The sequence below is a fragment of the Zophobas morio genome, unplaced genomic scaffold, assembly GCF_036711695.1.
Source record: "Zophobas morio isolate AGI-343-1 ecotype UQ-CSIRO unplaced genomic scaffold, CSIRO_AGI_Zmor_V1 ptg000024l, whole genome shotgun sequence".
NCBI classification, from domain to species: Eukaryota; Metazoa; Arthropoda; class Insecta; order Coleoptera; family Tenebrionidae; genus Zophobas; species Zophobas morio.
Window position 1 is genome coordinate 19,099,971 of NW_026972129.1, and position 18,888 is coordinate 19,118,858.

Sequence of the window (18,888 nt, forward strand, 5' to 3'; positions counted from 1 at the left end):
CTTCATTTGCGTTTTGTGGTGCCAAAAATGGATGCGCATCACATCTTTAAGTTGTTAAGTAGAGGAGCAAAGTTTTCTAGGGAGCATAACTTCAAAAGTGTAGGTCAATTTCAGTGGTTCACTGTTCGATTTTATGTTTCATTACGTGTTACAGAACGATTCCAGTCGTGTCAAAGTGGAAGTCGAAAGAGTAGTAGTACCAGATGTACCCCGCAAAAAACAAAAAGACAATAATACAATAACACTATTGGGCACATTGAAAACTGAAACAAAGGGTAAAAAACGTAAACATTCTAACCCCGAAAGCGACGAAATCAAAAAGAAAAAGTTAAAACAAGAAGAAGTACGCAATGCTTACATTAGTAACGAATTTAGATGTTTATACATTATTTTCAGATCAACCATTATCGAAATGTGCATCATATTAGTGTTGTTGGTAAACACGTCCCTGAACCAACAAGATGTTTTGACGATTTCCCCATTAAACAAGTTGTAATTGAAGATTTGAAAAATTGTGGATATGTGGAACCAACTTCTATACAAAAGCAAGCAATTCCAATAATGGTGGAGGTATTTTTTAACAATAAATATATTAAAATCTTGATTATTACTATTAAATTAATATTAGGGTAGAAATCTGTTGGCATGTGCTCCTACTGGGTTTGGCAAGACTGCGGCTTTCCTGGTTTCCATAATTCATGATTTGGAGGGACCAAAAAACAAAGGGTTTCGTGCTCTGATTTTGTGTCCCACAAGAGAGTTGGCCAAACAAACACAAAGAGAATGTGTACGTTTGTCAGAAGGAATAGGTTTTAGGGTCCACATAATTAGCAAAATAAATAAAGCTATGACTCAGTATGGTCCAAGTAGTTCACAAAAATTTGGTAATATCATCCTTTTTTGTTAGGTAGATGAATTCTAAATTATTTCTTTTAGATATCTTGATTACTACACCAAATAGATTATGTTTTCTTTTGAACCAAGAACCTCCTGCAATCTCTTTAGCCAAGTAAGATATTTGGAAATATTTTGATGCTTTGTTAAATCTGTATTTTAGTATTCAGTGGTTAATAGTAGATGAGGCTGATAAGTTATTTGAAACTGCAGGAAATAGAAATTTTAGGCATCAGTTAGACCAAATTCTGCTTTCTTGTACAAATAAAGAAAAGAAAATAGCAATGTTTAGTGCCACATATACTCCAATTGTTGCCAAGTGGTGTGTTCACAACATGAAAGGTTTAATTCGACTTACAGTTGGTCAAAGGTTCGACTATTATTAATTTGTTGTGATTAAAAAATTATTTAGTAATATTTTAGAAATGCCGCTACTGATTCAGTTGACCAAGAACTTCTGTTTGTGGGAAATGAGCAAGGAAAATTGTTAGCTTTTAGAAATTTAGTGAGAAAAGGTTTAAGCCCTCCAGTCCTTGTTTTTGTACAAAGTAAAAACAGAGCGGAACAGTTATTCAATGAACTTATTTATGATGGGATTAATGTAGATGCAATTCATGCTGACAGAACACAGTTCCAGGTAATTTTTTGTCATAAAATTCATTGATTTATTATATAAATTTAAAATGTCTTTTGTTGTTAGAGGGACAATACTGTCAGAAGTTTTCGCGAAGGAAAAATTTGGGTATTAATTTGTACAGAACTGATGGCCCGTGGCATTGATTTCAAAGGTATTAATCTAGTGATAAATTATGATTTTCCACCATCAGCTATTTCATATGTGCACAGAGTGGGCAGAGCAGGACGTGCAGGTAGAAAAGGTAAAGCAATTACTTTTTTTACGATTGAAGATACTAATAATTTGCGAAGGTTAGTGTAATATGAATAACATAATTTAGTTTTGTATTATATTCAACTTCTTTTTTCAGTATCGCATATGTTCTGAAAAATTGTCAAATACCTTCTTACATTAAAAACAAACCGAGGAAGGAAAGAAGAAAATTGGAAAAAGCGGCCCCTAAACGAGGTGAAATTAATCCTAGACCAAGATATGAATTTGTCAACATAATAAAGAGAAGGTAATTTCGTCGCTTCTTGCCGTTGTCATAAATGTTTTATTATTATTATTATTTTTTTTTTTAGAAAAAAAGGTATTGTAAATGGTGAAGAGCAAAAATATTCCAAAAATCAACCTAATCTTGGCAAAACTGCTAATGACATAATAAAAAAAGATAAAGTAAAAAAACTTGGATTAAAACAACAGAAGAGTCCAAAAACCAAACAGGAAAAGAAAAAAATTCAAAATCAAACAATTTTGTAGAATTTTTCTAAATAAAAACGGTTAATGCCTTGCTCCTGACTTCTATCCTAGCTCTGCGTCTTTTGTACAGATGTCGCCAGCTCAACAAGGAACCGCGTACTCCGCTTCTGCCACGTACTCTTCTATGATTTACCTCAATTCTAATTAAATGTTCAATTTCTATAACTTTGATATTAAAATACAACCGAACAAGGGTGAAAGTCTCAAAAAGAGCAATAAACAACATTTTAATTCGCCAAATTTTAAACAGCAAAGAATTCTCGTCTGAGATTAAAATTGGACATCAGACAATTTATATGATGGACACATTAATCAATAAAACATTTACATGGTAGAAATAACTAGCAAAGACTGATAAAAATCTGGTGTGAAGTAAAACTTGTGCAGACAAAAAAATTACGTGAAGTTAGGAACTGGAGAGCATGAAAATTTACGTTCAATTTTAAATTATACAATGTAGACAACAAAGAAAATTACTGAGGCTAAAATTGTGGGACAGAAAAATTGCAAAGCTAACAAAATTACATGAAGTTAACATTTTATGTCCATGGGAGTTATTGGTTAATTTTTAAAAGTGAAGTTATTCAGCTGCATTGTGGGCCATCGTTTTTACATTCCCCCAAACAAACTCATATAAAAACATAATAGGCAATATGGCGGTACAAAATGACGTCGGACGAATGCGTCTTTCCAAAAAATACGCGTCAAAATATGTCTCCCAGAAATGCGATCAATCCTGTGGCGTTGTGCAAATAATGGTCTGAGTCAAAGGAATAAAATGCGCGTCCCCCATGACCCACAATGCTGTTAACTTGTTCAAGGAGATTTTACAGTTCAAACATGTGATCAGTTTGAAAAGAATCTTTCAACAGGGCCGCTGTCAGAACAAAGAATTTACCTGTTGTTAAATTATGCCACACTTTATCAACAATTCAAACAAAGAATTTATATTATGTTAAATTATGGCACACTTTATCAACGATTGAAACAAAGAAGTTACATGATGATAAATTATGCCACACTTTATCAACAATTCAAACAAACAGTTTACATGGTGTTACAGTAAGCCTTGAGCCAAGTGACTGATTACTTAAAACATTTAGCTTTGAGAGTTTATATCGTGGACTGCCCTCAACTTATCCCAAACAAAACACATGATAAATAAACACTAAATGCATCCGGCGTTGTGAGAAAATATGCGTTTCAGTGATATAGCTTTCCACGTTGCTAGAAAATATGTCTCCGTGATGTCATGATGATATGATGATAATAAAATAACTGCTTAAGGGGAGAAATTTTTAATCCTCCTGTACCTCAGTCCATGCTATTATAAATTCTACCGCAATTTGCACAGTCCTTTTCCCAAAGTGGGACAACGTTAGGTTCATTTAAGTGCCTTAAATGAACTATAAGCAATTTTGTGTGAAGAATTAAGAAGCGTTATAATGTAACACTTAAGTATAAGCATCCAGAAACCTTAATTATAACAGTGATAAACAAAGGATGAGTCCTGACTAGCGGATCTCATGAAATTTCCTAGCAAATGCTGTATCTGAACAATCTTATGACTTATGATTTGTACTGAACTGATGGCTCGTGGTATTGATTTCAAAGGTCTTAATCTAGTAATAAATTATGATTTTCCACCATCAACCATTTCGTATGTGCACAGGGTGGGTAGACCAGGTCGTGCAGGTAGAAAAGGTAAAGCGAATACCTTTCTTACGATTGAAGATACCATTAATTTGCGAAGGTTAGTGTAATATGAAGAAAATGATTTGGTTTCGTACTATACAGAAGAATACAAAAACCAAACAGAACAAGGAAAAAAAATCAAAATCAAACAATTTTGGAGAATTTTTCTAAATATAATCCTCCTAATAAATATAATTAATAACAATTGTTGTGTGATTTTACATTGTTTCCCAAATTTTATGCCAGATAAAGCGTGCAATATGATGCCCTTTTACTAAATTGATTTAGTCAAAACTACTATGGTGTCCCGATGTAAAAATTAAATTTCGCGGCAAGAAAAAAAAAACACGAAACCCATGCCTTCAATCTGTCTAATCTGCTTGGTTTAATCCCTTAGTGTTTAGTAAAGCAATAGGAAATGTTGGAATACAGACAACAATGATACAAATACTGCGAAGCACAGCAGAACATTTAAAAGAGTTGTTTCAGAAGTAAGAAGAAGACTCCATCCTTTCGGAATTTGTAAAACTATAGGTCTCTGAACTTTTTGTGTGTTAGTTACAATTTACAATTCACAATAGAACAGTAAAGGCGTAACCACGGTGCAAGAAATAAGAAAAAAAAAATTAAAATTATATTACACCAACTTACACGTGCTGAAAATTTATGGGAGAGTTTACAATAAATTTATAACCGAACGCGATAATGATAATGAAAAATTTAAAGAAAAAGAAAAAAGAATGACAATGATTTATAGAAAATTAAATAACAACCAATAAACGAAATGCAGTCGTGAATTAATGCTGTACACAGTTTCCAAGCAAAGATAGCTGTACTTTATAAATATTTTATTACAATTTGTTTACAAATCATCCTACAACAAGCGTTGTGTCCAAATCTTATCAATTTCTGCTTGAATTTTGCAAGAGCTGTCAGCCGTTTTTTTCTGCAATGTTATTTGCGCTATTATGAATGGAAACAATAAATGTTTTCGTAAATCTTAACGCCTATACATGTGCTACTCACTTTTTGTTCAATTGTGAAAGAACTAATCGTTATTATTGGCACATTTCGTTCTATGGCCATTTGAATATACGTGTGTTTAAAAAAAAACCGTAATATTCCCAAATGCTCTACTTCTGCTTGTTCGTCTTTTATTATCCCTGATGTTCGCTATTTTTTTCATAATTCGCTATTTTTATGGTTCAGTTGTTTAGAAAAGCCGCCAACTTGAAGGACTTGAAAGAAAATAATATTCAGTCATTGGAGACTTTTAGGTACAACATAACTATCTAACTTATAATTTTTTACCGTCAGACATTTTGTTTTGTTCAAATGTAATTGACGATCAACATTTTTTTTACCATATTTTTCGAGTTCTTCAGACCCTTCTTAAAGTCCTTTTTGAAACACCCTCTATGAATATTGAACAGAGGTAAAAACCTATCGCCCGCAGGAAACGATTTTTTCTCGCTGGTAAAGATTACACGTAGGATGTACCAAAATGATTTTAGTCTGGTTTTAAAAACTAGCACACTATCAGTATTTATAATTTCTGTATCTAGATTACTCCAAATTAGAAACACACTTTTGATTAGAAATTGCCGTCGCTATTTCGTGTTATATTTTTCATTAAAGAGCATTTTAATGTGGTCACATATCAGCAAGAACAAAAATGGTGGAAAGATCGACACTGCACTTAAAAAAATAAAGTAAAAAAATATGGGTCGGATTTATTTACTTACTTTTAAAACCAAAATGTTTCAATACATAGAAAATTTTCGAGAATTTTCGCTCTAGAAAAATATAGGTGTATTCAGTAAATTTTAAATACACGCTACTTGTAGTTTCATATAGCCAGAAAGTAATGATCAAACTATAGCATTCCTATCTTTTTTCGACTTACACAGTTCTGAAGTGACCTCACAATTATTGAGAATTGTTATAGCATATAATACGGGAACACAGGCAGGTATAACAAGTATCAACTGGGACCTCAAATCCCAATGCTTATTCCACATGTTAAATCAAGTATTTCTGGAACCCACAAATAGAGAAACTGAAATTGTTTCAACAGTGAACAATTCAGAAGGACAAGTCTCACCTGAGTTGAACGTTATGGCAAACATATTCATAGCATAATCGAGTTGCTGCCATGTTTAGTAATTGCACGCATATTCTGGTGTGCTACATGGAATGCATCTAAATTCCTGTTCGGAAACTGTGGTACAGCAAACATTATGGCGCTATTAGCAAGTTATTGAAAAGTATGATAAGACTCTTAACGTAAGAAGATCTATTTAGTGTAAAGTTATTCCGGGTGTTCAGGTGTCTATGCTCCTAAGGCCACTAACAGCTAATCAATAACTTATTATATGTGATTTTCAGTTAATAAATTTAATAGTAAAATATCAATAGTTTCCCGCTAATTCTGCTAGACGAGGAACACTTGACAAGCACCATTGATTTTAGCTTGCAGGAGCAATGATGTCGCGACTTTAATTCGTAGTTTTTCAAAATGCATGTACATATTTATAACACAATATTTTTTTATATGTGGATATTCTTTGGTTGTGTCAGGTTTACTACATGTTTTACAATAGTCAAAGATTTATACGACGCTTTGCACAAATTTGACTACATCATGTGAAAATTAATGGAGCCATACTTGTTCATATTGAGATTAACAAATCAAGTATAATTACCTACAGAGTAATGAATTTTATATGAGTCGAAAATCCAATTTAGTAAATCGCAAATGGGCGACAAACGTAATAACGACATCATAAAGAATAGAATCAATTTCATATTAATTTATGAAATTAATTTTAATAAAGCTGCACCTTTCACGTTGAAATTTAATCGGTTTTTGATGAACCGATTGAAGTGGAGGCTTTTTCACAAAAATATAATCAATTTACCAAATCGGTTTTTGTTAAATCCCATGTGCTTTCAATCAAATAGACTGGAAATAACAATAATCGACTTTTCTGATTTATTTTTGCGCGTTTTATTGACAAATATATTTTTTAATTCCGGTTAAAACGGTGTGCGTGATATTGACTGAGGATGTTTATGATGCTTCACGGTTAATGAGTGATGGCGATCATTTGTTATGACATATTTATCTCATTAAAGGATCTACTTAATGTTAGTGCCGGTATTCATTTAGGTTTCAATTAATGACAAATTACGAAAGAGAAATAACAGATTTATAGCGAACTCCGGGTGGGCTGTCGTAATGTTAGAAAGAAACTAATCTCAGACTGATTTGTAAGAACAAAAGGAAGCGAAGAAACCTATTATACATTTTATGTTCATATCTGCGATATGAAATCCTATAGGATAATTCATTAAATGTTTTTGAAAAATTATTTACAGGTTTCAGTTGTCCTTGATGTCATCCTTTCTTTTGTTTTTGCTTGACGATTTTCCTAAATTGGAAGCTATTTAATAGAATAATTAGAGTTTGTGGACTACTATAGCCCATAGTTTTAAATAATATTTTGAAAAAATTAAAAAATAAATATGGTCCCCGGTTGTTAGGCCAATTGTTACTCAAAACTGTTTTCTGAGTAGGTACACCTGTTGTGTCCCTCCAAAAAACAAGCACAACCACCCCGGGTACCCAATTTGTGATCTCAGATTATATTACCTGAGCTCTCTTTTTGTTTTGCAGACAGTAGTGTGTGTAATGAAACGCATTAACCGCCTCGCATATGGTTTCTATTTTCTTTACGTGGATATAATTAAGTGAAGCCGCGTTACGCTTACGTTGAGGCAGATTTTTCAATCAAGTCTCACTTTGTTCCATGATTAAAATAATTGCTTTATAAAGATAATCAAATAGTCACCTGCAAGAGTGTTATCAGCCTATTCAAAACATGCCGAAGCAAGAGGAAGTCATTTTTTATGACAGATAAAAGATTATTTTCGGAGAAGCAATTAGCCGACCGGTTATTACTGCACTGGTCACTTATTTAAATTTGCTTCATTGTTATCCTTAGAAACATGACGAGAGTGGATATCTTGGTACTTAGTAGCTGCGGTATTGCTGAAAAAAGCAACTGGATTGGCAGGATTGTTGGGTGTTCTTGTAATTTCAGTTCTTCAAATTCTTAACAAAATAAATAATATTTAATGTTAATTTGTGTTTGTTTTTAAAGTACAAATACGCTTATTCACAACGTTGCTGCAATTGAAGTTAGAGTTGTTGGGATTTTATTGTTATTATAAGTATAATTTAATTATCATCTATACATACAACATTTAGAAATATTTGAAGAAATCTTTTTTTGTTAGTATTATTTGTTTGTCTACAAAATTTGAAGCAATAAGTTTCCGCAAGTGAAGATTTTGGAGATGTCATTTATAAATAAGAAAAAAAGCAATTGACCTAGGTTGGAGCCTCGAGGTACTCCAGAAGTGGGCACAAAAAATTTGATGTATGATTTCTGTACCTAAAAAAGTGCTCGCGCCCTATAAAGTATTCTAAAAGTTTTAAAAATGAAGCCGAGAAGCCAAATTGACGTAGCTTCTTTATTAATGATAATAACATTAATAATTTATTTTCCAACAGATCGAATCCATTTACAGGAAAAATGCTATAAATTACTGTTATGTTTAATCGCAATAAATGTGTTTCTTTTTATTGTAATGAATTCGTTTTATTTTTGAATAAGATATGAAGCATTTAGGCAACCAGTTATACAGACGCGTTTGGTATTTGTCGTGCGTTTTTGGGCATTTAGTATAGTCTAAAACTGAGAGGCGGCACGTTTTCATGACCTAGTTCGACCTTATAATCATTTATATAAATCCTGTACAACAGAAAACTAACAATCTCATTTACGCTAGAGTTGTTAATATTGCATTCACTGAACGAGTTTATTAATTTTTTAAATGTAATGATAGATCAGACTTCTTACATTGTAAGAAGTTTTTTAATATCCTCTGAATATCCTCTCAAGTAAAACTTTTTGATACCTGTAATATGGAGGCGCAACAAAGTTCTGAATATGAATCCTAACATTATTGCAGATATTTAACTTATATCTTCATTGAACAATGGATGGCTACCAAAATATACATCCAAATCCTTAATTATATTTGTTTCTATTGAGCTAAGATTTATGATTTCATTAACATTATCATATTCACTGTCATTGTGTTTATTTCTTTTTTTTGAAAAAAGTACATTGCCACTGACCACAAAAAAAAGTTTAAATCAGTAGCACACAAAAGTGATTATAGTACATATATTAATATTAAGGATATCGTTTTTAAGTCATACAAATAGTAGAGGATCTAATATTTATCGCTGAGGTACTCCCGAAGTTACGGTAGTAGGATTAGATTTAATTTTAACAATTAATAAAACTGTTTATTTCTATAAAAGCTTGCCTACTAATTCATTTTGTTGGTCACCTGCGCACCGCGGTTAATTTATCCCATGTGGCAGGTCCAAGCCCTAAAAGGGTCGTAGGATACTTGTGTCAGGTGTCTAACTGACAACAAGCCTCTTACATTACAGTTCCATGAATTTCATGTTTCAACCATAGTTTCAGCAATACGGGATAAAAAGATCAGCTTTTGTAAACAGTGTTTCTTATAGATTTGTTAAAAAGATAAAGTAATTTCTTAACAAAATGTTTTATTTTTTACAAGATGTACCTATTGGTAGAAAATTTAAGAGCAATAAGTGTCTATTTAGCTCTATATAGATATGTAATGATTAATAAATACGTGTTTAATTGTGTGAAGGTTAATTTTTTTCTTCCTGTACTTACTTATTTTCAAGTGAGTAACAACCCTTAAAATTATAAGCAGATTTTTCTGACCGCTGCGCTGAACTGACCCAAGCCTCGTTTTGTTTAGTAATACAAAAATGCTTTTGAAAGTTCATATGGTTGACATCTAGTTGTCTGCTGTTATCTAAAGTTGCAGACAATTTTTGAGTAAAACATACTTTCCCAATTTTTGGAGATCCATTCTTGTTCTTGTTCAAGTGTTTTAGTTGATTTGGGGTTGTTTTTCATTGATAACGACATTTTTCGACTTTATTACATATAGAAGTCATCTTCAGGTTTTTACAAGCTAGAAACATGAATTATTAAAAAGCATTGATGAAATTACATTGGTTAAAATAATTGAAAAAGTATTCTACAAAAGAGGCGGGAAAAAAATCATACTCCACCAAATTAGTTGCGGGTGGACTTTTTCTTCATAAATAAGAGGGTGTATTTATTGCTATTGCGTGATCCCAAAAATTTCAATAAAATCACAAATTCACGCTACTCGTCTGCCTATACGTAGTTGTTTACGTTGACTTTGAGGAAAGAGGACCGATGATCTATTCCTTTCGCATTTTTCATTAGAATTTAAGCTGTTTATGTAAAAAAGTTTCCGGAATTTTCCTTATAAATAATCTAATTAGTCTTAGTTGTAACATCGTAGAAAAATGGGCGTAGTTGGCGCTGAAATTATGCCTCATTATGACAGTTCTCATTTGTCACATTAATGTCTAATGTCATTTGTAACTTGTCATTTAAAGTCGTCGTTTATATTGTTTTAACGTTTTTCAAGTGCGAATTACACTAATTCTCGTTTATCCAAGCGTAAAACAACAACACAGTCATTTTCAAAACTTTTGGTGGTTGCGTACGAAAATTTTGTTTTTGTGCTAGGAAGCGAAGGCTGAAGATGGTTTATTCTGTTGAACAAGACACTTTCATCGTTATGTTTTGTCATCTCAATGGGACTTTGTAAACGAAGAGTGTTTGTATTCTGCAACCGCTTGTAAGCAAGGATATTATTTGCCTTTTTTTCCTTAATATACATCGACTTGATTTTAGTTTCTTGTAAGGAAATAAGTATTTTGCAGTTTAGTTGTGCCCCCTTGGTTCACGGCAAATAAAAAAATTATCACAATTGAGACAGGGCGGGTGGGCGGGCTTACATTTTGCCCTTTTGTTTTAATATGCCTACACTTCGTTTCAACATGTTTAAAATGGAAAATTTGTATATTGTACAAGGAAATAACATTTTGGAATTAGGCTTCGCCCCATACTTGCAAAATCCATATTTTCTTGCAAAAATGTATCATTTTAACCATGTTTTAAGTTTCTGGTTGTGAAAGGATGATTATGTATACTAAGAAAAAAAAAGACAAAATGTAAACTCCGCCCACCCGCCCTATCGCAATTCTGATGATTTTTTATTCGTTCTAAGTCGAGGGGCAGAGCTTAATTGTAAAATCCTTATTTCTCTAGGAGAAATTAAAATCATGTTTTTGAGTATCGTGTTGTTGAAAGAATACTATGTATATTAAGAAAAAATTAAAGCCAAAGATTACCATACCTGCCCTGATCTAAATAGTAATGAAGTTTTCATTAGTTGCCAGACCTAAGAGTGGAGCCTAATTGCAAAATCCATATTTGTATGTTTAAACTTTCTAAGAATAAAAAAATCATCACAATTGAGATGGGGTGGGTGGGCGGGGTTTATATTTTGCCTTTTTTTCCTTAATATACAGTGTTCTTTGAACAACACGATAATCAAAAACTTGATTTTAATTTCTTGTAAAAGGGCGGGCTTACATTTTGCCTTTTTGTTTTAATCTGTGTAGACTTCTTTTCACAACATGAAACTTAAAACATGTTTAAAACGGAAAATTTGTATAAGGAAATATCGATTTTGGAATTAGGCTTCGCCCCATAATAAACATGTTTTGTGTTTCTTGTTGTGGAAAGATGGCTATGTATACTAAAAAATCTCAATTCTGATAATTTTTTTATTCGTCGTAAACCGAGGGGCGGAGCTTAATTGTAAAATCCTTATGTTTCTACGAGAAATGACCATATGAAATATGTTCTTAAGCAATCGTATTATACAAAGAAAACTAAATTTATAAATAAAAAAAGAAAACCCATCCGTCCCGGTCTTAATCGTGATGAATTTTCATTCGTTGTCAGACCAAGGGGCGGAGCCTAATTGGAAAATTGTTACTTTCCTATAAAAATTTACCATTTTAAACATGTTTTACCTTTCTTGGTGTGAAAAGAAGACTACACATAGATTAAGAAAAAAGTGCAAAATGTAAGCCCTTGCAGTTATGATACCTAATCTCTTTTTGAGACGAATAGTAATAAATTTTGTCGATTTAAACGTCGAGAACTATCTTTAACAATGCACAAGTTGCATTGATTAAATGGCTTAATATTAGTGGAGTTGATTATCTCTATAAAAATTTGATTTTCGTGGAATTAGTACTGTCAACCAGAAAAATAACGTGATAAAAATCCGTGACGGCAGACAGACGGACAGAAACAGAAACGGGAGACCTATTTCTTCGTACTCTAAGTAAAAAGAGTTTCGGAGAATATTTGTCTAAAAATTCGCCAACAAACAGATAGACCGAAACGGAAAATCGATTATATTCACTGGGGAATGTCCACAAAACAAGAAATCAAAGTTTAATAAAAATAAATATCTGACGAGATTTTAACGTTTGAATTCTTGTTGAAACAAACACACTTATTAAGCCGTTAAGTAACGATTTGTACTTCTCCTTTAACATCCGTATTTTTCTATCAATTTAAAATAAAATAACTCAAGAAATAACGTGATTTAATAATTCAAGAAACACCGTTGGAGGCTCATATTAGAGATGTAATCAACAGATTTGTTCGAACTGGCAGTGTCAACAAAGAGAAATCTCGTGGAAGACCTTCAGTATTAAGTTGTTGAGCAGAATTCGCAAACATCTTTGACAAAATTTCCTCAATAGTCAGGAATTCCTGTTGCAAGAAAAAGAGAGTGAACATGTGCCCTGAACAAAACAGTGAACAATAAATTTATTGTTTTTATTGTAATGAATTAGTTTTTTTTTTTAAATACGAAGCCATTAGGCAACTAGTTATAGAGATGCGTGTGGTCTTTGTCATGCGTATAGTTCAAATCTGAGAGTCAGTACGTTTACATGACCTACTACGACCCTACAATCATTGATAGAAACTCTATATAATAATCTCATTTGATCTCAAGTCCATCCGTTGTGGTTAAGCTTTATTTTATTTATTCATATAAAGTTCTGGTAGGTTTACCCAAAAAGTATTTAGTTAAGCCTGCATTAACTCGTTTCAGAACCAACTTGGCATCCCTCCAAAACTAAAAATGTGAACAAAATTTTAAATTCCGCGAAAAATTCAAAGATTTGTTTTGAACTGTCAACAAAACAGAATTTTGCTTTATGTGTTTTTTTGATTGGCGGAATGTGTTCAAAGGCAAAGTGGGGAACCACAATGTTGAAAAAGCCAAAATACAAACGCAGGGAAAATTGTTCATTCTCCCATTTTTCACAGGGAAAAACTGCTGAAATAAGTTATTAAAGAATTATTTCCCAGCTGCAAAAATCCTCTCCAGGTTCCAAAAATGAAAGAAATCAAATGTTACAATAAAACAACAATTGAATATTACAAATTTAGACCCACAAAGAAGAAAAGAGAGAAATCATGATTAAAGTAACTGCATGGTAGTTGTCAAGTTATTACGATGGTGTGCCGGAAACTTTAAGTTATGGCAGCCGTGAAATCAGAAAACATGTCAAAAAGGACGTTTCTTGATAATTTTACTCCATTGATACAGCATACACACCACAATTCTGTCCCTAAAAAATCTGCTGCATATTATACTCTATACCCCGTCTTCGCAAAGCAATCAGCTATTGGACCAAGCTGCGAACGCGGGTCTCCCCATGATGTTTACAATTAAAAATTCTATCTAGAACAAAGCACATATGCAATAAACACAACAAAATACAATAGATAAAATAAATAAATAAATACCGAGTTAAGTACGATTAAAATCAAAATAATAATTCGAAAATAAATGTTCGAATTCAAGTTGTGAAAAAATAAACAAAATAAATACACCTTTCGTCACCCTCTATGATGATATTCATTTCACTGATGAGAATTTGGAAGGTCCTTTGTTTCAGAATGGATCAACGTTTAAGATTCGTTAAAATGCCATAAATGAAATATTTTAAATACCGACTGAGAAGTGTGGATAATGTAACAACGTAAGTAAAAGCATCTAGAACTTTTATCAGATATCGTTACAAAAATAGAGTTAAGCGAGTAAGTGAATTTCTTGCCACGTGTTTTATATGAACATTTTCCAGCATTCTTACAAAAATTGCATTAGAAAAATAGACAGTTAAAAATCTCAACATGAACTGTGAACTTATAGACAATAAAGCTTCACAACATTTTAGATTAAAAAATCATTAATAAACTGATATTGCAGTTATTACACTCCTTGAGGAGGACCGTGGTATTGAATGCAACAATGTTCTACACACAAAAATTTAACATATGTTCCAAGGACAAATGGAAAATATCGAAATTTTACATTTTAACTTAATCGACAAAACCGATTGCTGTAAAATCTTACAAGTTTCAAAGTTATGGTACATATGGTAAGTCTCTTATTTTAGTTTATGTCATAAAAAAAGTCGCGTAATCAAATTTAATAGATACTTCAAGAAATGGATTAGTTTGATTGTGCTTCATCGATGAGGGAAGTTCTGCTTCACTAATTTTTTTTGAACATAAGTTATTTATTGGAATAGTCTTGCAGGCATATTTTAATTCTACGGTCTCCAGGGGTCCATAATGTAAACATCAACTCAATTTATCTAATTGGTTAGTGCCGTCGTACGTTAAATATTAGAATGATAAAATTCAGAGCTACCAGATTAATTCCGCCTTATTTTATTTTCACCTCGAGCTGAAATACAGAAATTTATTGACCGGACGTCCATTGAAAAGGTCGATTTGGACGAGTGGAGCTTCCAAGAAACAATCACGTATCAATTTAATTAAGGCCGATGAGAGTAATAATAATTTATGTCGATGTAGAATTATTAAAAACAGTTCGTGTTGAGACTACTTGGGGCATCTGTTTTCGTTTTCATGCTGGTGAATAGTGAGTGTGTAATTATCCGGCCACGATATTGTTTATGAGCGAACCACAAGGCATGACGAGATTTTAAGGCTTTTTTATTTCTTAAACACGCCAGGCCATCGTTAACTCAAAGAAGTGGATCTTTGCAGCAAAATAATGCATTAGATAATTCGTCGACTCCTCCAAACTGCAGTTGATGAAAGCCGTTAGGTTTGGGGTTCAGAAACGTAATACTGATTGATAAGTCGCGATCAAAGAAAAACGATGTATGAATTAACGTCAACGGTAATTAAAAGAAATATTTCTTTGTACGTATGCGTGCGCTTTAGTCAAACCACGAAATTTATCGCTGTCTGTGCCTAATTCGTTACAATTTTTCTTGCAGCAGATATCCTGCTTTGTGTTTTATAGCGTGGACAGGTATTCGATTCCCGATGACGTCACACATAAATCACCAAATTAAGATTGTTAAAATTCCGCATGAGCCACTTTGACAACGTATCATTTCGACGTTAATAGAAAAAAACGTTGTCTGGAAAGCACTCATCTTCATTAGCGAAATAAGTAGCGATTTGGTTCTTTTCGTTATTTATATTACGGGTGGTAATAACAGACAGTGGCTTATTTAGAAATACCAGAGGTTTGTTCGATCGCAGGATTTGCCGCTATCTAGGACATGAAAAAACAGGACGTTATCAGCAAAGTAACGTATCATTTAATACTCCACGATCTGATATACTGCCGGATCACATTCTAAAAGCGTAATTGGGAACTGCCAATCGCAGGACCACCCACAACACAAAAAATATCCACTCTTTAAAAAATTAGACACGTACGGGACAACGGGCTGTCATGTTTTTAAACATTTTTATTCGGACAAAAAGGACGTGGAAAAATTCGAAAAGTGTGCAGGGGTTCGACCCTAATAATTCGAGAAGGAAGAAGCCGAATTACTTGTACTGATAACCACCGGGTTCTTACATTTGTGCTAATTCGCTTTAACATAGATGTAATAAGCTGAAAGTGTCCATTGAGTAAAAAATTGTATTTACGCGGTATTAATTAAATTACGACATCAGATAGGCAAGAAACACGCCAGTGCTAAGTGCAATAAGTAATAAGTTCAGCTAGACGTATTTAGAAATTAGCAAACATGGTTCATAGCACGTTTTTACTGGAAAAATTGAACTGACGAGAGTAGTAGAACTTGGAAATGAAATAATTAATTATTGCTCACAAGATAAATTATGTTTATTTATTAATTTCGCTTGCGGCCGTCGATCTAGAACTCCTGCCAGTTTTCATATTTCAGCGTTTGATTCAAAACAAAGGGAATCTATTTAAAGGAGATATGTACTGAGAGTAAGCTAAGTGTAATAGTGAATATTTTTGTTTTCTCAATGTTTCCTGACTCCTAGAGTATGAAAAAATAGGTCTTCCAATTCAGGTTTGAATTAAAAATTTGCGCAAATAGGCTGGAAAAAGAGAGACATTTGTTTCCGAAACATCGACGGCAGTAAATCGTCGACATTTCAGGAATTTGTTTTTTTCTTTTATTCAACAATGGATGAAAATAACGCAAATGAAACAAATATCGCTGTCCGTTTATTTTTATTCCTTATCGGAAAAACTAATGAGTTTATTTAGAAGAAAAAAACGTTTTTGACAGGCCAGTGTATCTCTCGTCGATACTGTCGGTTCGGAATAGCTACGCGATAACAATACAAATTCGAAACATGCACCGATTTAATTAGGAAATTATTGTGGCCATTCAGCCATTTAATTGGAAAACAATTGTAGCTTACCAATATAATAAAATGAAAGGGATATATTAGGCCGTGAGCAGACGAGCGAAAAAAAGACATCATTCGGATTTAATAGAACGTTACTTTTTATCGCACAATCTATTGTTGTTCCAATGAACCTTTCTTTGTAAAGGCTGCTCAGCTGGAACACATCTGAAACACAATATTATTGGCACAGTTAGAACAGAAGGAGATGTGAGTACTTTCGACTAAACCCAGGATTTATGTGGCAGAGCATACATCAAATAATATAAATGTCTTCGTCAAACTTGGGGGATGCTATTTAAGTATTTACGCTATTGGTTTTTACTTTATAAAGGTTATCACAAGATAAAAATTTCAGAATCAAATTTCATAATTTTTTAAAGATGCGGGATTTGTTTCAGGGGCGAGGTAAGTTCTGGAGAAATAATCTTCGACCATTTTTATTTATGTTCTGGGGGTTATGATTATGAAACCTCGACAGTCAAATGGATTTTATTACAATACTTTTAAAACTTACGCTCCGAAAGTAAACATTTAGCTTTATTGTACATGTTAAACAGAACACTTTATATGTTTGAAAACACTTTTAAATTATTAGTTCTATTAGATTGCGTTAAAGAATTTTTTCTACAGTCTACAGCGAATGTTTAATTTTCCACCCTTTGACTGTTTTGGAACACCCCGTATGAATCTATTTTACATGAGTATTTTGGCACAAATGGTGAAACAATTTGAATTCTGTCGAAAAATAAAATATTTTCGAAAAAGGTATTTAAATCCAGTTATCTAATTTGTTTTTGGCGAATTGTGTGTAAAATTCGTAAGTTGCAGTATTTTAATTAAGATTCATCTAGTGTGCGATGCATCGAAGAATAAAAACTCTGCAAAACATGCTATGGTATCGCGATCGACGAGAGTTTTTTGTTCACTTTTCGTGTTACGCAAAGGACTTCTGTCGGTTTTGAGTTTGCTGAGGGTAAATTAGTTTGTTTAAGTGGTTTATTTTTATTAAAAATAATTTGGTTTCGGGTTTAAAGTGAGAGGTGAGTGTTGTGTTGTGCCCATGAGGAAGGAGTCTGGAAGAATCGGCGCCGAGGGAAAGGAATCGGGATTTAAAGGGCAAGTGTTGCTTAGGCTTTATGTATCGGTCTATTATTCACTGTATTGTGTCTTATTTCGCACAAACTGTTTGCACAAAACTCTTATACAGTATCTCCTGATCACGTTCCTCACCTTCAAAAGTTGTGCAAATGCTTCCTTTTGACTCAAAAAAAATGGTTAAATTTCGCCAGCCGTTGCTAACATAACCTAACTTTTTATAGTCACCAACGCGCCGAGTGGTATTGTGGAGTTTTTAATGGGCACATGGGCGCTTCGCGCCCCACACCCTATTACAAACACACACCTAAACGTGGAACTTGTTGTTCCGTGAATCCCTTATTGGAATTTATGTGAATGAAATTGCGTGTATATTTGGTTGCATATATTTGGGGCAACTAATAAAGTCCCAACTAAATATTTTTTTCTGAGACAAGGAGGCATTTGCACAACATTTCAAGTATTTTGAAGATGAAGAACGTGATCAGGAGGTGCTGTAGAGGAGTTTTGTGCAAACACTATGCCTGAAAACGAGAAGTACGGTTTGTAAAATTTCACCCATTGTACAAATAGTTATTAATACATAATTATGTTTGTTTCAGCAAGAACTCAAACGTTAATACCTCGTCAGATATTTATTCTTAAAACTGGCCTTTTCGGCTGATATAATTTAGAATATCTGGGTTGATTATTTAAAAATTAAATCCAATTTTACGTTTTACGCATCACTGCAATTAATAATATTATTCATTGTAATTATCGTTGTTTTTTTTTTTTAATTTCAGAACTGTTTTGAAAACATTTTTGTATTTGGGACATACTTAACTACAATTAAAAGAATTTCAGTAAATCAGCAAAACATTTTAATCATTTTAATTGAAAACAGTGATCTTCAATGTTCGAGTTTATTGGGGAGTGTTTATTAAAGTTTCAGTTAAATTTAAAAAAATTTAGAATGTTCTTAATTTCTTATAGACAATTTATGGAGTGAAAATATTGATTTTCCGTTTCCGTCTATTAGTTTGTTAGCGAATTTTTAGGCAAATATTCTCCATAACTCTTTTT

At 32.8% G+C, this 18,888-nt stretch overlaps 1 protein-coding gene across 1 annotated transcript; it reads left to right on the forward strand.

The window, feature by feature from the left end:
• The first annotated feature begins 27 nt into the window (after positions 1-27).
• Positions 28-2,420, forward strand: LOC135135623 (probable ATP-dependent RNA helicase DDX52). Its single transcript, XM_064064715.1, has 11 exons — positions 28-99; positions 155-343; positions 397-570; positions 629-884; positions 937-1,009; positions 1,058-1,264; positions 1,318-1,531; positions 1,595-1,821; positions 1,881-2,030; positions 2,095-2,188; positions 2,343-2,420. The coding sequence occupies exons 1-11, from the start codon at positions 28-30 to the stop codon at positions 2,418-2,420; spliced, it is 1,734 nt and encodes a 577-aa protein (XP_063920785.1).
• Positions 2,421-18,888: the final 16,468 nt, after the last annotated feature.

Coding starts and splice junctions, on each gene's coding strand:
- LOC135135623 (XM_064064715.1), top strand. CDS start 28: ATGGATGCGCATCACATCTTTAAGTTGTTAAGTAGAGGAGCAAAGTTT. Junction 885..936: donor AAGTAGTTCACAAAAATTTG/GTAATATCATCC, acceptor TATTTCTTTTAG/ATATCTTGATTACTACACCA. Junction 1,265..1,317: donor CGACTTACAGTTGGTCAAAG/GTTCGACTATTA, acceptor GTAATATTTTAG/AAATGCCGCTACTGATTCAG.